General features: G+C 36.9%; 13 gene segments (V, D, J or C); 8 read left to right on the plus strand and 5 right to left on the minus strand.

The window, feature by feature from the left end:
* The first annotated feature begins 919 nt into the window (after window positions 1-919).
* On the plus strand, window positions 920-1,426 carry LOC128375866 (Ig kappa chain V region 3547-like). The segment is given in 2 exon segments: window positions 920-968; window positions 1,116-1,426. Coding segments are annotated over 2 exon segments (360 nt in total).
* Window positions 1,427-2,050: 624 nt separating this feature from the next.
* Window positions 2,051-4,412, minus strand: LOC128375867 (Ig lambda-3 chain C region-like). The segment is given in 4 exon segments: window positions 2,051-2,554; window positions 3,325-3,359; window positions 3,865-3,991; window positions 4,358-4,412. Coding segments are annotated over 4 exon segments (543 nt in total).
* A 1,115-nt stretch (window positions 4,413-5,527) lies between these two features.
* On the plus strand, window positions 5,528-6,022 carry LOC128375868 (Ig kappa chain V region 3381-like). The segment is given in 2 exon segments: window positions 5,528-5,582; window positions 5,712-6,022. Coding segments are annotated over 2 exon segments (366 nt in total).
* A 1,157-nt stretch (window positions 6,023-7,179) lies between these two features.
* On the minus strand, window positions 7,180-7,746 carry LOC128375328 (Ig lambda-1 chain C region-like). The segment is given in 1 exon segment: window positions 7,180-7,746. A coding segment is annotated over 1 exon segment (306 nt).
* Window positions 7,747-9,197: 1,451 nt separating this feature from the next.
* LOC128375327 (immunoglobulin kappa variable 3-15-like) lies at window positions 9,198-9,766 on the plus strand. The segment is given in 2 exon segments: window positions 9,198-9,354; window positions 9,447-9,766. Coding segments are annotated over 2 exon segments (372 nt in total).
* A 1,100-nt stretch (window positions 9,767-10,866) lies between these two features.
* LOC128375869 (Ig kappa chain V region 3547-like) lies at window positions 10,867-11,373 on the plus strand. The segment is given in 2 exon segments: window positions 10,867-10,915; window positions 11,063-11,373. Coding segments are annotated over 2 exon segments (360 nt in total).
* A 617-nt stretch (window positions 11,374-11,990) lies between these two features.
* On the minus strand, window positions 11,991-13,966 carry LOC128375870 (Ig lambda-3 chain C region-like). The segment is given in 3 exon segments: window positions 11,991-12,494; window positions 13,265-13,348; window positions 13,918-13,966. Coding segments are annotated over 3 exon segments (459 nt in total).
* Window positions 13,860-14,440, plus strand: LOC128375871 (Ig kappa chain V region 3381-like). The segment is given in 2 exon segments: window positions 13,860-14,016; window positions 14,109-14,440. Coding segments are annotated over 2 exon segments (384 nt in total).
* A 981-nt stretch (window positions 14,441-15,421) lies between these two features.
* Window positions 15,422-17,331, minus strand: LOC128375872 (Ig lambda-3 chain C region-like). The segment is given in 3 exon segments: window positions 15,422-15,858; window positions 16,630-16,713; window positions 17,283-17,331. Coding segments are annotated over 3 exon segments (459 nt in total).
* Window positions 17,225-17,799, plus strand: LOC128374852 (immunoglobulin kappa variable 4-1-like). The segment is given in 2 exon segments: window positions 17,225-17,381; window positions 17,474-17,799. Coding segments are annotated over 2 exon segments (378 nt in total).
* Window positions 17,800-18,855: 1,056 nt separating this feature from the next.
* On the minus strand, window positions 18,856-20,688 carry LOC128375873 (Ig lambda-3 chain C region-like). The segment is given in 3 exon segments: window positions 18,856-19,217; window positions 19,988-20,071; window positions 20,640-20,688. Coding segments are annotated over 3 exon segments (459 nt in total).
* On the plus strand, window positions 20,582-21,165 carry LOC128375874 (immunoglobulin kappa variable 4-1-like). The segment is given in 2 exon segments: window positions 20,582-20,738; window positions 20,831-21,165. Coding segments are annotated over 2 exon segments (387 nt in total).
* Window positions 21,166-22,098: 933 nt separating this feature from the next.
* Window positions 22,099-22,600, plus strand: LOC128375875 (Ig kappa chain V region 3381-like). The segment is given in 2 exon segments: window positions 22,099-22,159; window positions 22,290-22,600. Coding segments are annotated over 2 exon segments (372 nt in total).
* The last annotated feature ends 1,220 nt before the right edge of the window (window positions 22,601-23,820 follow it).

A 23,820-nucleotide genomic window follows, 5' to 3' on the forward strand; every position in this document is an offset into this window, starting at 1 on the left:
AAACATGTAAAAATGTTCCTGCTGTAACCTCACCTGCAGAAAAAACTTATTCACATCAATATGTTGGCAAATAATTCATTTTAGATTTTAGATTTAAGTGATATTTGTTTGCAATCAAACCGTAAAACACCAATTACATCATAATGCTCTCTTCACATTCATCCTCAGCAGCAAAGATATGAATATTAAATCATTACACATTCATATTTTTAATTACAGAAATGACTTATCCTCAACTATGAGTCAACAAATGTAGTCAAATAAATATTTGCACATTATTAATTTCCCACATAATTCTCCACAGAAAGGATTATCAGTAGAAGTTTTAAGCCCTGTAAACAAAACAATAACTGACATCACACTTATTAAGCACACTCACATGTTGATGCTGAACTACACAAGACTGATGAGTTGATGCTGTGATGAAGTGTGGCGGGAAAGATGACGTAGTTGGATGGTCACATGAAAAAGTGAGCAGGCCTAAAATAAAACATTGAGGTAAGATGAGTTTACATCCCAGCTTTTCTGCTGCTGCCTTTATATCTGATGCATATTATCATAATTGCAACACCTGGATCTGAATGATTACATTAACATTAATTATAGTGAAAATAAATGAAGGAATTCAAAATTAATCAAATGTTGTATCAGTTCATCCAATTTGTATCAAGGGCCAAGACACAACTGAGAAAGGGGATAAATCAAAGTTTTCCAAGTTTACTTTAAAATGATCTCAGTTTTAATGAACCCTCACTCCTCCTCACCTCTGCTCTTCCTGTTTCACAACAGCAGGTGTGTGTTTGCCTTCTGCAATGTATTTTGCATGACTTTTATGCATCACTGCTCCTCAGAGTTTAAGTTCTTCTGTCACAGAGAGTCTGAACTGTTTTCATGCACTCACACTGAAAACTGCATCAGGATGATGTTGCCAATAACTCTGCTGGTCATGTTGGGTTTTCTGACTCAGGGTGAGAGATTCTGAAAATGTTTGGTGTAAATTCAGTCTGTGCTCTCCCTTTTATGTTTTGCTTAAATGTGTTTTCTATTGTTCTCTTCTTTATAATATCAATTATTGTTCAAACTACTGAAGATTCATGTTTAACTTCTCATTTCAGGGTCTTCTGCCAACAAATTTCTGACTCAGACTGACAAATCCAAGTCTGTCAGTCTTGGAGGGACGGTGACCATCAGCGCCACAGGGAGTTCAGACATTGGTGATGATCTCAGTTGGTACCTTCAGAAACCTGGACAAGCTCCCAAACTTCTTATATACGATGTAGACGCTCACTTCTCAGGAACTCCGTCTCGATTCAGTGGCAGTAGATCTGGTTCTCACTACACTCTGACCATCAGTGGTGTTCAGGGTGAAGATGTTGGAGATTACTACTGTGTGGGCTACCATAGTGATGGTACGTTCACACAGTGATATAGAGTCGTACAAAAACCTCCTTCAGTTTGACTGAAGTGAAAACGGCCTGCTGCAGCTGCAGAGGGTTGGTGAAGAGACTGTGATGAGGATAACTGGTGGAGTGAACACAACACTGTGACTCTGACACACAAGAGTCATCAAGCAGAACCACAATGAACAAAAATAAACCTGAAACACACTGAAAGATGCTCTTCCATTTACAGTTATAACATCATGTCAGTTCATTCAATTTGTTTATGAGTAAGCTAGAAACACTGCACTCTCTTTAATATACAGTCATAAACAGAAACATATTTGGCTTTTATTTAATGCAGATCAAAATAATACAACTACGGCCCAAACTGAAATAAAAATATTTCCAATTCAGTAAACAACATTTTAAAATCACAAATGATTTCATGCTAAAATGTCACTTAGTAATAAAACATCAAGTATCTCCTGTACTAGTATAAAATATTATGAGGGATGATGTTGAGATGATCATTAAAGTGTTTTTCATAATGAATATAATTTTAAAAGAAATACAAAGACACTGATTCATTATAATCAAGAGTTTATTGAATAATAGTTCAATGTTCATGTCACATTTTAAATGTATGAATCATTTCTGTTGCAGGGAAAGTCATAAAATTCAGTTTCATTTGAAAAGTAATGAACATAAAGCAGAATATGAAGAAGATCAGTGTTAGAAAGCAACATGCACATTAAAACAGCTGAACAGAGAAGATCTGTAGCTTCATCAAGATCTGGAGCAAAGAAAAAGAAGCATCATTTCCAGACAGGAAGTGTTGCTGAAGCTCTACTCTGAGCAGCGGTCAGGGTCCAGGCTTTGAGTGACAGGGGTCTGTCCATTCAGACTGGCCTCACAGCTCACTGAGCCCGCCTTCCTCCAGCGGTCTGCAGAGAGGCTCAGGGTGCTGCTCCAGCTGTAGTGGCCGTCCCTCCCCAGGACCTCCGGGCTGTGTGACACCTCTGAGGAGCTGCTGCTGCTGCCCCCCACCTTCCAGTCCAGCCTCCAGGTTGAGGGAGAGCCCCCGCTGGCCAGACACAGCAGTGTGGCACTGCCCTGCTGCACCTCCTCTTTGGAGGGGGGGAGGACGGTCAGGGTGGGCCGCACCACACCCACTGGAGGAGAGAGAGGGGGAGGAGAGGGGGGAGAAAAGACAAAGATGGAAAACTTTAGAGCTTGTGCTGCTATTGCACTCATACACTAAGAATCAGACCATCAGACACATGAGTTAAATGATATTGATAATAATTATTGATGACATCTTCACATCTGTTTCATAATGTGAGACAGTGAATAATTCATTTTCTTGTGTTTAAACTGACAGAGTTGAAACACTCATGTGAAGACAGTTCAAACTTTGTCATCTGTCTCTTTCACTTCCTTTTCACTACATGTGAAATAAATGAACCGTGAACACAAAGCTAAGCTGCATTTACTGATAAAATCATATTTATGTTCAACTGAATTCAATTTTAGATTCTTTCAAAGATTTTTAATCTACAAACTGTTTGAAACTTTCAAAATGAATGAATGAAAATAACATTCAACTATTGATGTTATGTTTTGAAGATGAGTAATGTTACCTAATCTAACTTTCACACAATTAACAATTAAAATCAGATAACAATTCAAAGTTAACATCACAAAAATAGTTTCTAGAAAATAGATTTTCATTTTCTTTCTACAAAGTTTTATAATGTGAAATACTGAATGAATTTTCAGGTCTGCAAAGTTTCTTATCAGACTGAGAGATCAGCCGTCTTTGATAAATAACAAAAAATATCAAAAATATACAAACACTGAACTTGATTACATTCTCATTTAATATTTGATAAAAGTTATAAATGTTATATATTGTACAAAGTAATAAATCTCTGGTACTTACAGTCAACGGTGAGTTTGGTTCCTCCACCAAAAGTCCTCCACAGTGATACAAACTCATTAAGTGGCCGTACAAAAACCTCCTGCACTGTGAACAAGCATCTATCCACTGAAAAGTCACTTTATTTCTACTAAAACTGGATAATTAACATTTTATCAAATATACAAAATGTTTTGTTATTGATTTCATTTTAAATTTCTTCAGGAATTAAAATATTTTACATGATTTTTATGAAACTTTGTACAAGTGACAGTAAACAGGTAGATTTTCCCTGTAAAAAAATCTGATTGTAAACATTTTACACATTTGAGATCATATTAAATAAAAACAACATTTCTAAATAATCATAAATTACAGAATAAGTATAAAGTGTATTTGTGAAACCTTGTATGTAAAACTATTTAGATAAATAAAGATACCAACCACCCCCATTGAAATAAATGTTTTAAATCCTCAAATTAGTTTCCAAAAAAGTGATTTTATTCCATTAAGATCACAGATGGTGTAAATCCAAAGAGTATTTCTCCTGATTTTGTGTCCCACGTTGCCTTCAGTCTGTTGAGAGCAGAGAAATCATTTCCATAGAGAGGAGGCTTTGCATGGTCAGCTGATCCTCCAGTGAACTGAGAAGGTTTATAGTCCTGTGAGTTCAACACTGCAGGACTCAGATCTGTCAGTCAACACAGCAGAAACCACAAGCAGCATGACTCTCATCACCATCCTCATCTGGACGCTGGCCTGCTGCTGTTTTACAGGTTCATTGACTCAGCAACATTTCAAACATGATGTGCTGCCTTTTCTGTCATTTATTTCTGCTGATAAATGAAAGATTGGTTTTTGTGTGCAGGATGCAGCGGTCAGGTGACTGTGACTCAGCCTCCAGTACTCACAACTACTCCAGGATCCACTGTCACTCTGTCCTGTAAGACTAAGCCAGCTGTTTATTCCAGCTGTGATAGTAAGGGTCAGTGTATGTTCTGGTATCAACAGAAATCTGGACAGACTCCAAAGCTCCTAATAAAACAAGTGAGCACACGTGAATCAGGAACACCAGCTCGGTTTAGTGGCAGTGGAAGCAGCTCTGACTTCATTTTGACCATCAGTGGAGTTCAGACTGAAGATGCAGCAGTTTACTACTGTATGAGTGTTCATAATATAGGGAGTAACTGGCCGTTCACACAGTGATTTGTCGTCGTACAAAAACCTCCCTCAGTCAGACTGCAGAGACTCTGAGCTGTTACAGCAGGAACCGACTGCAGCTGCTGAAGAGGAAGAGACTCTGACACAGACCACTGAACACAGAGCTGACAGTAACCTCACCAAGCACAAACTATGTATTAGCTCTACTACATATATTGAGTTTATTTCTTGTCGTTTTTCCTGTTTGAACAAACATTTTCTACCATTATCAGTTATAAACAGGGTATATTTTTCACTATTTCTGTTACCACATCACCACCATGATCTTGGTTTAGAGTATATTGTCCAACAGCTGCATCAGTGTCATTCATGGCCCAACTCAGGAAATCTCAATTTCAAGCCTCTTTATTTCTTTTTTTCTTTGGTTTTATTTTTTAGCTTAAAACACCTACCAAGTAGCCAATCAACATGTTTCCTTTGTGCCTGGGCCTAAAATATGTTGCTATGGACACTGTTCTCATTACTGCTGTAGTATCAATTTAAGTTAAAACAAATCATTCACATTTGCTCGGATACTTACAAACATGTAAAAATGTCTTTCAAATGCCCAAATATAATGCAAAGTACAAGATACAACCACAATCTATGAGCATGTTTTATAAAGAGTAAATATTTAAGTATTTGTGCACTTTTAGTTCAGTTCAGTTGTTATATTCAAACATTTCTCCTCTCATATTGTCCTCAGTCAGAGTTTCACAACTACAGCTGATATTTGATCTCCTGCTCCTCCCTGCTGAGGTCAATTAAAATAAAACTAAAGTAAGATCATACTAATAATATAATGGAGTCTGGTCAACAAGTAAATGTGCACTCATAACAGATTTGACCTGTCACCGATATCACTGTGCTGACAAACATGTTCCCTCCTCACACATACACAGGTGTAAGTGTTTGCCTATGACATGTGTGTTTTGAATGGCTGCTGTGCATCACTGCTCCTGAACAGGTTTTAAGACGTATCACTGAGACCAGTCTGTGCAGTCTCTCTCTGACAGTGAGATTAATCATGATGATGATGTTACTGACTGTGCTGCTGACCACACTGCTGTTTGGACTTCACGGTAAGATGAAGTGATTTTCTAATATTACACCTAAAACACACATTTTCACACATATGCACATTGTACTTACTTAAATGCAGTTTTTTTTTAAAAATCCTGTAAAAATGTACTTTTATTTCTTTTTTTCAGGTTCAGGTGCGAGTCCATCTGTGAGTCAGTCTCCTGCATCAAAGTCTGTCAGTCTGGGGGAGACAGTCTCTCTGAGCTGTTCAGCCAGTACAGGAGTTGATGATGATCTCAGTTGGTACCTGCAGAAACCTGGACAGCCTACCAAACTGCTGTTTTATAAAATAAGTAGCCGTCAATCTGATACTCCGAGTCATTTCAGCAGCAGTGGATCCCAACCTGAATTCACTCTGACTATCAGTGGAGTCCAGGCTGAAGATGTAGGAGATTATTACTGTATGGGAGTCTATGGGGGCCCAGTGTTCACACAGTGATATAGAGTCGTACAAAAACCTCCTTCAGTCACACTACATAGTTTGACATGTTGCAGCTGTGAGTTTCTGCATCAGACTCTCACATGGACGACTGCCTCACTGAACACCACGTTGTAGTTTCAGAAGTATTTTCACTGCAGTATTCTATGAAATATATGTTTTCTTCCCTACATGTATTTATCTTACAACTAACAGTTTTACAGAGTAAGGCAGATATGAAACATTAATAACTATATAATAAAAACTGAGGATATGTACATGCAATATTACAATCATTGCAGTATCAAAATGAACAACACTATATATTTTACTAAGCACATTTAATCACCACTGACTTATTTGGTTTACTTTTTATTGTAGTATTACATGTAACTTTAATGAAACAATACATTCATTTTTTATGTGATCATTTATTAGAAAATAGAATTAATGAATGTATTCTTTCTTGTTTTTAATTTTTGACTAAGCTTATTTTAATTTCCACTAGGTTTCCATAGAGACGCTGTACATGACAGTTATATTCCAATGATAAAAACAGCTGTTCACACAATAATGTGAATTTATTCAACATATTCAGGTTAAATGTTTCTGACAAATGAAATACGGAATTAAAGTAGATTTAATGATATCACTTCATGTTTTGTTCACTTTAACTCTCAGAAGAAGAGCTCTGATAAATGTTTCCTCATCACAAATTTTATTTAGTAGAGTTTTTTCCTCACTGAAAATCTAATTTTTTAAAGATCAATTGACTGCATTTAATTTTACCATTATATAAACTTTTAAACTTTTAGAATTTCTTAAAACTTTTCATATAATAAAATACCAAAATGCTTCATGTTATTTATCAGTTGTGTTTAATATTAAGATGTGAACTCAGTATTGAATAATGTATGTAACCAAGCAGACAGTGTAGTGGCATGACAATGTCAGTCAAACACTGCACCACTTTGTGTCAGACTGAAATATCTCAACAATCATTTAGTGGATTGCAATTAAATGATGCACATTAAAGGTCCACAGAGGACCTGTGATCTCATGACTCATGCCAATTCAATGAATAAACCTTTGTACCACTCTTTATAAAATAAAGACCAATATACTTCATGTTATTGATCAGTTCAAACTTTATTAGCATAAACATCAATCATCAACAGGACAGTTATTAAGCACACTCACATCTAGCTGCTGAGCTACACACATTACTCTCTAAGTTGTTCTCTGTCACACAAAGCTTCACTTTACTCTACAAACATTAAAAATCATATTGATCAGATCAGCAGGTGTGTTCCTCCTGCTCCCCCCACACACAGCTCCTGTCCTGGTCTTCAGCCAGCCCCTCTACACCTAACACTTGCTCCTGCGGAGGGACTGGATCTGGCTGTGGTCATGATGGAGGACCCTGCAGGAGTACAGCTCTCCTTTCATCCAGCGCTCCTGGCTCAGGCTCAGGGTGCTGCTGCTGCTGTAGCGTCCGCTCTTCTCCTCCTCTGAGCTGCTCAGGACCCCCTCTGTCACCTCTGTACCGTCCACCTCCCAGCTCACCACGGCTCCCTGAGGAGCGTAGCCGCTCAGCAGGCAGGCCAGCGTGGCCGAGGCCCCAGAGAGCTGCTCAGAGGAGGGGGGAAGCAGAGAGACTGAGGGCCTGACCATGGGGCCAGCTGGAGGGGAGAGCAGAGACACACAAGGAGCAGATTAACTTCCACTGTAGGACAGACAGCTGAGTTATGATACATGACAGAGGTGAACAATGCTGCTGATTAGCTGTGTGTGTGAGACATTGTGATCAGACAGAGGAGAGGTGATGAGAAATGGAAGGAAATTAGGGTTTTGTTCATAAAGCTAAAGATGTTTGTATTTATAATTTTGACATTTAAAGAAATGAATCTATTGAGACACATCATCATAAATCACTAAGAATTAGACAATATACAACATGAGTTAGGTGTAAATATAATGATCTTTAAATGTAATGATCATTAAATGAAATCTTCACATCTGCTTCATCATGTGACAGTAAATATTTCATTCTTACAAAGTTTTTCTTGATGAGTTTGTATAAAAGTTTAGAGGTGAAACATTAATGTGTGATTACAGTTAAAGACTTTGTCATCTGTTTGTTTCACTTCCTTTTCACCACATCAAACCAACGAACTGTGAACACAAACTACAAATAAACTGGATCTACAAATAACTTCTGTTTTACAGAAACCAACATTATATTGTAAATATAATTTTATTTAATGTTTAAAAATGAATGACTAAAGATTGAGTTTTGTTGTGACTTTTAAAATGTTTATCAGACAAATTTTACGACCAAACGTGAAACAACTTGATTAAAATTAAAATATGTGAACATTTAAGTTATTTCAAATGATATCTCATTATAACATCATTTATAATAATAAACATTTGTTAACATCTGCAGAATGTTTTCCTCCAACTTCAGCTGAGCTTAAAATAAAGCAAAAAATATCGAAAACATAAAATACCTCAAATAAATTCTTGTTTTATCACATTCTTTAAAAAAACTCTGCATAATATTTTATAATGTAGAAATAATAAATCTCTGGTACTTACAGTAGAAGATGAGTTTGGTTCCTCCACCAAAAGTGTACCACAGTGATACAAACTCATTAAGTGGCCGTACAAAAACCTCCTGCACTGTGAACAAGCATCTATCCACTGAAAAGTCACTTTATTTCTACTAAAACTGGATAATTAACATTTTATCAAAGATACAAAATGTTTTATTATTGATTTCATTTTAAATTTCTTCAGGAATTCAAATATTTTACATGATTTTTATGAAACTTTGTACAAGTGACAGTAAACAGGTAGATTTTCCCTGTAAAAAAATCTGATTATAAACATTTTACATATTTGAGATCATATTAAATAAAAACAACATTTCTAAATAATCATAAATTACAGAATAAGTATAAAGTGTATTTGTGAAACCTTGTATGTAAAACTATTTAAATAAATAAAGATACCAACCACTCCCATTGAAATAAATGTTGTAAATCCTCAAATTAGTTTCCAAAAAAGTGATTTTATTCCATTAAGATCACAGATGGTGTAAATCCAAAGAGTATTTCTCCTGATTTTGTGTCCCACGTTGCCTTCAGTCTGTTGAGAGCAGAGAAATCATTTCCATAGAGAGGAGGCTTTGCATGGTCAGCTGATCCTCCAGTGAACTGAGAAGGTTTATAGTCCTGTGAGTTCAACACTGCAGGACTCAGATCTGTCAGTCAACACAGCAGAAACCACAAGCAGCATGACTCTCATCACCATCCTCATCTGGACGCTGGCCTGCTGCTGTTTTACAGGTTCATTGACTCAGCAACATTTCAAACATGATGTGCTGCCTTTTCTGTCATTTATTTCTGCTGATAAATGAAAGATTGGTTTTTGTGTGCAGGATGCAGCGGTCAGGTGACTGTGACTCAGCCTCCAGTACTCACATCTACTCCAGGATCCACTGTCACTCTGACCTGTAAGACCAGGCAAGTTACTAGTTCGTGTAGTCCTCATTGCTTGTCCTGGTATCAGCAGAAATCTGGACAGACTCCAAAGCTTCTAATTAAACGTGTGAGCACACGTGAATCAGGAACACCAGCTCGGTTTAGTGGTAGTGGAAGCAGCTCTGACTTCACTTTGACCATCAGTGGAGTTCAGACTGAAGATGCAGCAGTTTACTACTGTATGATTTCCAGTAGTGGTCCTGTGTTCACACAGTGATTTGTCGTCGTACAAAAACCTCCCTCAGTCAGACTGCAGAGACTCTGAGCTGTTACAGCAGGAACCGACTGCAGCTGCTGAAGAGGAAGAGACTCTGACACAGACCACTGAACACATAGCTGACAGTAACCTCACCAAGCACAAACTATGTATTAGCTCTACTACATATATTGAGTTTATTTCTTGTAGTTTTTCTGTTTGAACAAACATTTTCTACCATTTTCGGTTATAAACAGGGTATATTTTTTTACAATTTCTGTTACCACATCACCACCATGATCTTGGTTTAGAGTATATTGTCCAACAGCTGCATCAGTGTTGTTCATGCCCCAACTCTTTTAGCTTAAATCACCTACCAAGTAGCCAATCAACATGTTTCCTTTGTGCCTGGGCCTAAAATATGTTGCTATGGACACTGTTTTCATTACTGCTGTAGTATCAATTTAAGTTAAAACAAATCATTCACATTTGCTCGGATACTTACAAACATGTAAAAATGTTCCTGCTGCAACCTCACCTGCAGACAAAACTTATTCACATCAATATGTTGGCAAATAATTCATTTTAGATTTTACTACACAAGACTGATGAGTTGATGCTGTGATCAATTGTGGCGGGAAAGATGACGTAGTTGGATGGTCACATAAAAAAGTGAGCAGGCCTAAAATAAAACATTGAGGTAAGATGAGTTTACATCCCAGCTTTTCTGCTGCTGCCTTTATATCTGATGCATATTATCATAATTGCAACACCTGGATCTGAATGATTACATTAACATTAATTATAGTGAAAATAAATGAATGAATTCAAAATGAATCAAATGTTGTATCAGTTCATCCAATTTGTATCAAGGGGCAAGACACAACTGAGAAAGGGGATAAAACAAAGTTTTCCAAGTTGACTTTAAAATGATCTCAGTTTTAATGAACCCTCACTCCTCCTCACCTCTGCTCTTCCTGTTTCACAACAGCAGGTGTGTGTTTGCCTTCTTCAATGTATTTTGCATGACTTTTATGCATCACTGCTCCTCAGAGTTTAAGTTCTTCTGTCACAGAGAGTCTGAACTGTTTTCATGCACTCACACTGAAAACTGCATCAGGATGATGTTGCCAATAACTCTGCTGGTCATGTTGGGTTTTCTGACTCAGGGTGAGAGATTCTGAAAATGTTTGGTGTAAATTCAGTCTGTGTTCTCCCTTTTATGTTTTGCTTAAATGTGTTTTCTATTGTTCTCTTCTTTATAATATCAATTATTGTTCAAACTACTGAAGATTCATGTTTAATTTCTCATTTCAGGGTCTTCTGCCAACAACTTTCTGACTCAGACTGACAAATCCAAGTCTGTCAGTCTTGGAGGGACGGTGACCATCAGCGCCTCAGGGAGTTCAGACATTGGTGGTGATCTCAGTTGGTACCTTCAGAAACCTGGACAAGCTCCCAAACTTCTTATATACAGAGTAGGCAGTCTCTTCTCAGGAACTCCGTCTCGATTCAGTGGCAGTAGATCAGGTTCTCGCTACACTCTGACCATCAGTGGTGTTCAGGCTGAAGATGTTGGAGATTACTACTGTCTGGGCTTACATAGTGGTGGAGTGTTCACACAGTGATTCAGAGCCGTACAAAAACCTCCTTCAGTTTGACTGAAGTGAAAACGGCCTGCTGCAGCTGCAGAGGGTTGGTGAAGAGACTGTGATGAGGATAACTGGTGGAGTGAACACAACACTGTGACTCTGACACACAAGAGTCATCAAGCAGAACCACAATGAACAAAAATAAACCTGAAACACACTGAAAGATGCTCTTCCATTTACAGTTATAACATCATGTCAGTTGATTCAATGTGTTTATGAGTAAGCTATAAACACTGCACTCTCTTTAATATACAGTCATAAACAGAAACAATTTTGGCTTTTTTTTAAATGCAGAACAAAATAATACAACTACTGCCCAAACTGAAATAAAAATATGTCCAATTCAGTAAACAACATTTTAAAATTACAAATGATTTCATGCTAAAATGTCACTTAGTAATAAAACATCAAGTATCTCCTGTACTAGTATAAAATATTATCAGGTATGATGTTGAGATGATCATTAAAGTGTTTTTCATAATGAATACAAGAAATACAAAGACACTGATTCATTATAATCAAGAGTTTATTGAATAATAGTTCAAAGTTCATGTTACATTTTAAATGTATGAATCATTTCTGTTGCAGGGAAAGTCATAAAATTCAGTTTCATTTGAAAAGTAATGAACATAAAGCAGAATATGAAGAAGATCAGTGTTAGAAAGCAACATGCACATTAAAACAGCTGAACAGAGAAGATCTGTAGCTTCATCAAGATCTGGAGCAAAGAAAAAGAAGCATCATTTCCAGACAGGAAGTGTTGCTGAAGCTCTACTCTGAGCAGCGGTCAGGGTCCAGGCTTTGAGTGACAGGGGTCTGTCCATTCAGACTGGCCTCACAGCTCACTGAGCCCGCCTTCCTCCAGCGGTCTGCAGAGAGGCTCAGGGTGCTGCTCCAGCTGTAGTGGCCGTCCCTCCCCAGGACCTCCGGGCTGTGTGACACCTCTGAGGAGCTGCTGCTGCTGCCCCCCACCTTCCAGTCCAGCCTCCAGGTTGAGGGAGAGCCCCCGGTGGCCAGACACAGCAGTGTGGCACTGCCCTGCTGCACCTCCTCTTTGGAGGGGGGGAGGACGGTCAGGGTGGGCCGCACCACACCCGCTGGAGGAGAGAGAGGGGGAGGAGAGGAGGGAGAACAGACAAAGACGGAAAACTTTAGAGCTTGTGCTGCTATTGCACTCATACACTAAGAATCAGACCATCAGACACATGAGTTAAATGATATTGATAATAATTATTGATGACATCTTCACATCTGTTTCATAATGTGAGACAGTGAATAATTCATTTTCTTGTGTTTAAACTGACAGAGTTGAAACACTCATGTGAAGACAGTTCAAACTTTGTCATCTGTCTTTTTCACTTCCTTTTCACTACATGTGAAATAAATGAACCGTGAACACAAAGCTAAGCTGCATTTACTGATAAAATCATATTTATGTTCAACTGGAATTCAATTTTAGATTCTTTCAAAGATTTTTAATCTACAAACTGTTTGAAACTTTCAAAATGAATGAATGAAAATAACATTCAACTATTGATGTTATGTTTTGAAGATGAGTAATGTTACCTAATCTAACTTTCACACAATTAACAATTAAAATCAGATAACAATTCAAAGTTAACATCACAAAAATAGTTTCTAGAAAATAGATTTTCATTTTCTTTCTACAAAGTTTTATAATGTGAAATACTGAATGAATTTTCAGGTCTGCAAAGTTTCTTATCAGACTGTGAGATCAGCCGTCTTTGATAAATATCAAAAATATCAAAACTATACAAACACTGAACTTGATTACATTCTCATTTAATATTTGATAAAAGTTATAAATGTTATATATTGTACAAAGTAATAAATCTCTGGTACTTACAGTCAACGGTGAGTTTGGTTCCTCCACCAAAAGTGTACCACAGTGATACAAACTCATTAAGTGGCCGTACAAAAACCTCCTGCACTGTGAACAAGCATCTATCCACTGAAAAGTCACTTTATTTCTACTAAAACTGGATAATTAACATTTTATCAAAGATACAAAATGTTTTATTATTGATTTCATTTTAAATTTCTTCAGGAATTAAAATATTTTACATGATTTTTATGAAACTTTGTACAAGTGACAGTAAACAGGTAGATTTTCCCTGTAAACAAATCTGATTGTAAACATTTTACATATTTGAGATCATATTAAATAAAAACAACATTTCTAAATAATCATAAATTACAGAATAAGTATAAAGTGTATTTGTGAAACCTTGTATGTAAAACTATTTAAATAAATAAAGATACCAACCACTCCCATTGAAATAAATGTTGTAAATCCTCAAATTAGTTTCCAAAAAAGTGATTTTATTCCATTAAGATCACAGATGGTGTAAATCCAAAGAGTATTTCTCCTGATTTTGTGTCCCACGTTGCCTTCAGTCTGTTGAGAGCAGAGAAATCATTTCCATAGAGAGGAGGCTTTGCATGGTCAGCTGATCCTCCAGTGAACTGAGAAGGTTTATAGTCCTGTGAGTTCAACACTGCAGGACTCAGATCTGTCAGTCAACACAGCAGAAACCACAAGCAGCATGACTCTCATCACCATCCTCATCTGGACGCTGGCCTGCTGCTGTTTTACAGGTTCATTGACTCAGCAACATTTCAAACATGATGTGCTGCCTTTTCTGTCATTTATTTCTGCTGATAAATGAAAGATTGGTTTTTGTGTGCAGGATGCAGCGGTCAGGTGACTGTGACTCAGCCTCCAGTACTCACATCTACTCCAGAATCCACTGTCAGGATCTCCTGTAAGACCAGCCAAGCTGTGACCGCATGGTGTAATGGTGATTGTATGGCCTGGTATCAACAGAAATCTGGACAGACTCCAAAGCTCTTAATAAAACAAGTGAGCACACGTGAATCAGGAATACCAGCCCGGTTTAGTGGCACTGGAAGCAGCTCTGACTTCTCTTTGACCATCAGTGGAGTTCAGGCTGAAGATGCAGCAGTTTACTACTGTCAGAGTCTCCATGAAATAAACAGTGCATGGCCGTTCACACAGTGATTTGTCGTCGTACAAAAACCTCCCTCAGTCAGACTGCAGATACTCTGAGCTGTTACAGCAGGAACCGACTGCAGCTGCTGAAGAGGAAGAGACTCTGACACAGACCACTGAACACAGAGCTGACAGTAACCTCACCAAGCACAAACTATGTATTAGCTCTACTACATATATTGAGTTTATTTCTAGTCATTTTTCTAAAGACATTTAAAATTGTATTGACACCACATCATTTTTTGTTCACTTTTACTCTCAACAGAAGAACTGATCACATACTTCAGTTGTTTTTTTCTCCATTGATAATCTGATCCTCAAGATATAGTTTTTTATACCTACATTTTATCATAATACACACTTATTTTATTATTTATATATGTTTTACATTTTGTCTTTACCATATTATTTCATTTGCATTACCTATTAAAACTGTGGTTAATTCATACGGTCATTTAAGTCCCAAGCTATTCATTTTCTATAAAGGGAAGTGCCAGTTCAATGAATAAACCTTTGTACCACTCTTCATAAAATAAAAGACCAATATACTTCATTGCACTCTCTTTAATATACAGTCATAAACAGAAACATATTTGGCTTTTATTTTAAATGCAGAACAAAATAATACAACTACGTCCCAAACTGAAATAAAAATATTTCCAATTCAGTAAACAACATTTTACAATGACAAATGATTTCATGCTAAAATGTCACTTAGTAATAAAACATCAAGTATCTCCTGTACTAGTATAAAATATTATCAGGTATGATGTTAAGATGATCATTAAAGAGATTTTCAGCATGAATATAATTTTTTAATGAAATACAAAGACACTGATTCATTATAATCAAGAGTTTATTGAATAAAAGTTCAAAGTTCATGTCACATTTTAAATGTATGAATCATTTCTGTTGCAGGGAAAGTCATAAAATTCATTTTCATTTGAAAAGTAATGAACATAAAGCAGAATATGAAGAAGATCAGTGTTAGAAAGCAACATGCACATTAAAACAGCTGAACAGAGAAGATCTGTAGCTTCATCAAGATCTGGAGCAAAGAAAAAGAAGCATCATTTCCAGACAGGAAGTGTTGCTGAAGCTCTACTCTGAGCAGCGGTCAGGGTCCAGGCTTTGAGTGACAGGGGTCTGTCCATTCAGACTGGCCTCACAGCTCACTGAGCCCGCCTTCCTCCAGCGGTCTGCAGAGAGGCTCAGGGTGCTGCTCCAGCTGTAGTGGCCGTCCCTCCCCAGGACCTCCGGGCTGTGTGACACCTCTGAGGAGCTGCTGCTGCTGCCCCCCACCTTCCAGTCCAGCCTCCAGGTTGAGGGAGAGCCCCCGCTGGCCAGACACAGCAGTGTGGCACTGCCCTGCTGCACCTCCTCTTTGGAGGGGGGGAGGACGGTCAGGGTGGGCCGCACCACACCCACTGGAGGAGAGGGAGGGGGAGGAGAGGGCGGAGAAAAGACAAAGACAGAAAACTTTAGAGCTTGTGCTGCTATTGCACTCATACACTAAGAATCAGACCATCAGACACATGAGTTAAATGATATTGATAATAATTATTGATGACATCTTCACATCTGTTTCATAATGTGAGGCAGTGAATAATACATTTTCTTGTGTTTAAACTGACAGAGTTGAAACACTCATGTGAAGACAGTTCAAACTTTGTCATCTGTCTCTTTCACTTCCTTTTCACTACATGTGAAATAAATGAACCGTGAACACAAAGCTAAGCTGCATTTACTGATAAAATCATATTTATGTTCAACTGGAATTCAATTTTAGATTCTTTCAAAGATTTTTAATCTACAAACTGTTTGAAACTTTCAAAATGAATGAATGAAAATAACATTAAACTATTGATGTTATGTTTTGAAGATGAGTAATGTTATCTAATCTAACTTTCACACAATTAACAATTAAAATCTGATAACAATTCAAAGTTAACATCACAAAAATAGTTTCTAGAAAATAGATTTTCATTTTCTTTCTACAAAGTTTTATAATGTGAAATACTGAATGAATTTTCAGGTCTGCAAAGTTTCTTATCAGACTGTGAGATCAGCCGTCTTTGATAAATAACAAAAAATATCAAAAATATACAAACACTGAACTTGATTACATTCTCATTTAATATTTGATAAAAGTTATAAATGTTATATATTGTACAAAGTAATAAATCTCTGGTACTTACAGTCAACGGTGAGTTTGGTTCCTCCACCAAAAGTGTACCACAGTGATACAAACTCATTAAGTGGCCGTACAAAAACCTCCTGCACTGTGAACAAGCATCTATCCACTGAAAAGTCACTTTATTTCTACTAAAACTGGATAATTAACATTTTATCAAAGATACAAAATGTTTTATTATTGATTTCATTTTAAATTTCTTCAGGAATTAAAATATTTTACATGATTTTTATGAAACTTTGTACAAGTGACAGTAAACAGGTAGATTTCCCCTGTAAAAAAATCTGATTGTAAACATTTTACATATTTGAGATCATATTAAATAAAAACAACATTTCTAAATAATCATGAATTACAGAATAAGTATAAAGTGTATTTGTGAAACCTTGTATGTAAAACTATTTAAATAAATAAAGATACCAACCACTCCCATTGAAATAAATGTTTTAAATCCTCAAATTAGTTTCCAAAAAAGTGATTTTATTCCATTAAGATCACAGATGGTGTAAATCCAAAGAGTATTTCTCCTGATTTTGTGTCCCACGTTGCCTTCAGTCTGTTGAGAGCAGAGAAATCATTTCCATAGAGAGGAGGCTTTGCATGGTCAGCTGATCCTCCAGTGAACTGAGAAGGTTTATAGTCCTGTGAGTTCAACACTGCAGGACTCAGATCTGTCAGTCAACACAGCAGAAACCACAAGCAGCATGACTCTCATCACCATCCTCATCTGGACGCTGGCCTGCTGCTGTTTTACAGGTTCATTGACTCAGCAACATTTCAAACATGATGTGCTGCCTTTTCTGTCATTTATTTCTGCTGATAAATGAAAGATTGGTTTTTGTGTGCAGGATGCAGCGGTCAGGTGACTGTGACTCAGCCTCCAGTACTCACATCTACTCCAGGATCCACTGTCAGGATCTCCTGTAAGACCAGCCAAGCTGTGCCCGCGTGGTGTAATAGTAAAGAGTGTATGTCCTGGTATCAACAGAAATCTGGACAGACTCCAAAGCTCCTAATAAAATACGTGAGCACACGTGAATCAGGAACACCAGATCGGTTTAGTGGCAGTGGAAGCAGCTCTGACTTCATTTTGACCATCAGTGGAGTTCAGACTGAAGATGCAGCAGTTTACTACTGTCAGAGTTACCATAGTGGTAATGTGTTCACACAGTGATTTGTCGTCGTACAAAAACCTCCCTCAGTCAGACTGCAGAGACTCTGAGCTGTTACAGCAGGAACCGACTGCAGCTGCTGAAGAGGAAGAGACTCTGACACAGACCACTGAACACAGAGCTGACAGTAACCTCACCAAACACAAACTATGTATTAGCTCTACTACATATATTGAGTTTATTTTCTTGTCGTTTTTCTGAAGACATTTAAAATTGTATTGACACCACATCATTTTTGTTCACTTTTACTCTCAGCAGAAGAACTGATCACACACTTCAGTTGTTTTTTTCTCCACTGATAATCTAATCCTCAAGATATAGTTTTTCATACCTACATGTATTCATAATATACACTTATTTTATTATTTATATATTTATTACATTTTGTCATTACCATATTATTTCATTTGCATTACCTTTTAAAACTGTGGTTAATTCATACAGTCATTTAAGTCCCAAGCTATTCATTATCTATAAAGGGAAGTGCCAGTTCAATGAATAAACCTTTGTACCACTCTTCATAAAATGAAAGACCAATATTCTTTATTGCACTCTCTTTAATATACAGTCATAAACAGAAACATATTTGGCTTTTTAAAAAAAATGCTGATCAAGATAATACAACTACGGCCCAAACTGAAATAAAAATATTTCCAATTCAGTAAACAACATTTTAAAATCACAAATGATTTCATGCTAAAATGTCACTTAGTAATAAAACATCAAGTATCTCCTGTACTAGTATAAAATATTATCAGGTATGATGGTAAGATGATCATTAAAGTGTTTTTCATAATGAATATAATTTTTTAAAGAAATACAAAACACTGATTCATTATAATCAAGAGTTTATTGAATAATAGTTCAAAGTTCATTTCACATTTTAAATGTATGAATCATTTCTGTTGCAGGGAAAGTCATAAAATTCCGTTTCATTTGAAAAGTAATGAACATAAAGCAGAATATGAAGAAGATCAGTGTTAGAAAGCAACATGCACATTAAAACAGCTGAACAGAGAAGATCTGTAGCTTCATCAAGATCTGGAGCAAAGAAAAAGAAGCATCATTTCCAGACAGGAAGTGTTGCTGAAGCTCTACTCTGAGCAGTGGTCAGGGTCCAGGCTTTGAGTGACAGGGGTCTGTCCATTCAGACTGGCCTCACAGCTCACTGAGCCCGCCTTCCTCCAGCGGTCTGCAGAGAGGCTCAGGGTGCTGCTCCAGCTGTAGTGGCCGTCCCTCCCCAGGACCTCCGGGCTGTGTGACACCTCTGAGGAGCTGCTGCTGCTGCCCCCCACCTTCCAGTCCAGCCTCCAGGTTGAGGGAGAGCCCCCGCTGGCCAGACACAGCACTGTGGCACTGCCCTGCTGCACCTCCTCTTTGGAGGGGGGGAGGACGGTCAGGGTGGGCCGCACCACACCCACTGGAGGAGAGAAAGGGGGAGGAGAGGGGGGAGAAAAGACAAAGACGGAAAACTTTAGAGCTTGTGCTGCTATTGCACTCATACACTAAGAATCAGACCATCAGACACATGAGTTAAATGATATTGATAATAATTATTGATGACATCTTCACATCTGTTTCATAATGTGAGGCAGTGAATAATACATTTTCTTGTGTTTAAACTGACAGAGTTGAAACACTCATGTGAAGACAGTTCAAACTTTGTCATCTGTCTCTTTCACTTCCTTTTCACTACATGTGAAATAAATGAACCGTGAACACAAAGCTAAGCTGCATTTACTGATAAAATCATATTTATGTTCAACTGGAATTCAATTTTAGATTCTTTAAAGTTTTTTAATCTACAAACTGTTTGAAACTTTCAAAATGAATGAATGAAAATAACATTCAACTATTGATGTTATGTTTTGAAGATGAGTAATGTTACCTAATCTAACTTTCACACAATTAACAATTAAAATCAGATAAGAATTCAAAGTTAACATCAAAAAAATAGTTTCTAGAAAATAGATTTTCATTTTCTTTCTACAAAGTTTTATAATGTGAAATACTGAATGAATTTTCAGGTCTGCAAAGTTTCTTATCAGACTGTGAGATCAGCCGTCTTTGATAAATAACAAAAAATATCAAAAATATACAAACACTGAACTTGATTACATTCTCATTTAATATTTGATAAAAGTTATAAATGTTATATATTGTACAAAGTAATAAATCTCTGGTACTTACAGTCAACGGTGAGTTTGGTTCCTCCACCAAAAGTCCACCACAGTGATACAAACTCATTAAGTGGCCGTACAAAAACCTCCTGCACTGTGAACAAGCATCTATCCACTGAAAAGTCACTTTATTTCTACTAAAACTGGATAATTAACATTTTATCAAAGATATTAAATGTTTTATTATTGATTTCATTTTAAATTTTTTTAGGAATTAAAATATTTTACATGATTTTTATGAAACTTTGTACAAGTGACAGTAAACAGGTAGATTTTCCCTGTAAAAAAATCAGATTGTAAACATTTACATATTTGAGATCATATGAAATAAAAACAACATTTCTAAATAATCATAAATTACAGAATAAGTATAAAGTGTATTTGTGAAACCTTGTATGTAAAACTATTTAAATAAATAAAGATACCAACCACTCCCATTGAAATAAATGTTGTAAATCCTCAAATTAGTTTCCAAAAAAGTGATTTTATTCCATTAAGATCACAGATGGTGTAAATCCAAAGAGTATTTCTCCTGATTTTGTGTCCCACGTTGCCTTCAGTCTGTTGAGAGCAGAGAAATCATTTCCATAGAGAGGAGGCTTTGCATGGTCAGCTGATCCTCCAGTGAACTGAGAAGGTTTATAGTCCTGTGAGTTCAACACTGCAGGACTCAGATCTGTCAGTCAACACAGCAGAAACCACAAGCAGCATGACTCTCATCACCATCCTCATCTGGACGCTGGCCTGCTGCTGTTTTACAGGTTCATTGACTCAGCAACATTTCAAACATGATGTGCTGCCTTTTCTGTCATTTATTTCTGCTGATAAATGAAAGATTGGTTTTTGTGTGCAGGATGCAGCGGTCAGGTGACTGTGACTCAGCCTCCAGTACTCACAACTACTCCAGGATCCACTGTCAAGATCTCCTGTAAGGCCAGCCAAGCTGTGCAGACGTGGTCTAACGGCAATGAGGATATGTACTGGTATCAACAGAAATCTGGACAGACTCCAAAGCTCCTAATACAATTTGTGAGCACACGTGTATCAGGAACACCAGATCGGTTTAGTGGCAGTGGAAGCAGCTCTGACTTCATTTTGACCATCAGTGGAGTTCAGACTGAAGATGCAGCAGTTTACTACTGTCAGAGTTATCACTATATAAACAGTGCACGTGTGTTCACACAGTGATTTGTCGTCGTACAAAAACCTCCCTCAGTCAGACTGCAGAGACTCTGAGCTGTTACAGCAGGAACCGACTGCAGCTGCTGAAGAGGAAGAGACTCTGACACAGACCACTGAACACAGAGCTGACAGTAACCTCACCAAGTACAAACTTATCCGTTTTTCTGTTTGAACAAACATTTTCTACCATTTTCGGTTATGAACAGGGTATATTTTTTACAATTTCTGTCACCACATCACCACCATGATCTTGGTTTAGAGAATATTGTCCAACAGCTGCATCAGTGTCATTCATGCCCCAACTCTTTTAGCTTAAATCACCTACCAAGTATCCAATCAACATGTTTCCTTTGTGCCTGGGCCTAAAATATGTTGCTATGGACACTGTTCTCATTACTGCTGTAGTATCAATTTAAGTTCAAACAAATCATTCACATTTGCTCGGATACTTACAAACATGTAAAAATGTCTTTAAAATGCCCAAATATAATGCAAAGTACAAGATACAACCACAATCTATGGGCATGTTTTATAAAGAGTAAATATTTAAGTATTTGTGCATTTTTAGTTCAGTTCAGTTGTTATATTCAAACATTTCTCCTCTCATATTGTCCTCAGTCAGAGTTTCACAACTACAGCTGATATTTGATCTCCTGCTCCTCCCTGCTGAGGTCAATTAAAATAAAACTAAAGTAAGATCATACTAATAATATAATGGAGTCTGGTCAACAAGTAAATGTGCACTCATAACAGATTTGACCTGTCACTGATATCACTGTGCTCACAAACATGTTCCCTCCTCACACATACACAGGTGTAAGTGTTTGCCTATGACATGTGTGTTTTGAATGGCTGCTGTGCATCACTGCTCCTGAACAGGTTTTAAGACGTATCACTGAGACCACTCTGTGCAGTCTCTCTCTGACAGTGAGATTAATCATGATGATGATGATGATGTTACCGACTGTGCTGCTGACCACGCTGCTGTTTGGACTTGATGGTTAGATGAAGTGATTTTCTAATATTACACCTAAAGCACACATTTTCACATATATGCACATTGTACTTACTTAAATGCAGTTTTTTTTTTTAAATCCTGTAAAAATGTACTTTTATTTCTTTTTTTCCAGGATCAGGTGCGAGTCCATCTGTGAGTCAGTCTCCTGCATCAAAGTCTGTCAGTCTGGGGGAGACAGTCTTTCTGAGCTGTTCAGCCAGTACAGGAGTTGATGATTATCTCAGCTGGTACCTGCAGAAACCTGGACAGCCTCCCAAACTGCTGTTTTATAAAATAAGTAGCCGTCAATCTGATACTCCGAGTCATTTCAGCAGCAGTGGATCTGAACCTGAATTCACTCTGACTATCAGTGGAGTCCAGGCTGAAGATGCAGGAGATTATTACTGTATGGGAGCATATAGGGGCCCAGTGAATACACAGTGATATAGAGTCGTACAAAAACCTCCTTCAGTCACACTACATAGTTTGACATGTTGCAGCTGTGAGTTTCTGCATCAGACTCTCACATGGACGACTGCCTCACTGAACACCACGTTGTAGTTTCAGAAGTATTTTCACTGCAGTATTCTATGAAATATATGTTTTCTTCCCTACATGTATTTATCTTACAACTAACAGTTTTACAGAGTAAGGCAGATATGAAACATTAATAACTATATAATAAACACTGAGGATAAGTACATGTAATATTACAATCATTGCAGTATCAAAATGAACAACACTATATATTTTACTAAGCACATTTAATCACCACTGACTTATTTGGTTGACTTTTTATTGTAGTATTACATGTAACTTTAATGGAACAATACATTCATTTTTTATTTGATCATTTATTAGAAAATACAATTAATGAATGTATTTTTTCTTGTTTTTAAAATTTTGACTAAGCTTATTTTCATTTCTACTAGGTTTCCATAGAGACGCTGTACATGACAGTTATATTCCAATAATAAAAACAGCTGCTCACACAATAATAGCATTTATTCAACATATTCAGGTTAAAAGTTTATGACACATGAAATACAGAAAGAAATTAGATCTAATGACATCATGTCATGTTTTGTTCACTTTAACTCTCAGAAGAAGAGCTCTGATAAATGTTTCCTCATCACAAATTTTATTTAGTAGATTTTTTCCCTCACTGAAAATCTAATTTTTTAAAAATCAATTGCCTGAATTGAATTTTACCACCATATACACTTTTACATTTTTAGAATTTCATAAAAATTTTCATATAATAAAATACCAAAATACTTCATGTTATTTATCAGTTGTGTTTAATATTAAGATGTGAACTCAGTATTGAATAATGTATGTAACCAAGCAGACAGTGTAGTGGCATGACAATGTCAGTCATCCACTGCACCACTTTGTGTCAGACTGAAATATCTCAACAATCATTTAGTGGATTGCAATGAAATGATGCACATTAAAGGTCCACAGAGGACCTGTGATCTCATGACTCATGCCAATTCAATATATAAAACTTTGTACCACTCTTCATAAAATAAAGACCAATATTCTTCATGTTATTGATCAGTTCAAACTTTATTAGCAGAAACATCAATCATCAACAGGACAGTTATTAAGCACACTCACATCTAGCTGCTGAGCTACACACATTACTCTCTAAGTTGTTC

The sequence above is a fragment of the Scomber japonicus genome, chromosome 16 (genome assembly GCF_027409825.1).
Source record: "Scomber japonicus isolate fScoJap1 chromosome 16, fScoJap1.pri, whole genome shotgun sequence".
Taxonomy (NCBI): Eukaryota; Metazoa; Chordata; class Actinopteri; order Scombriformes; family Scombridae; genus Scomber; species Scomber japonicus.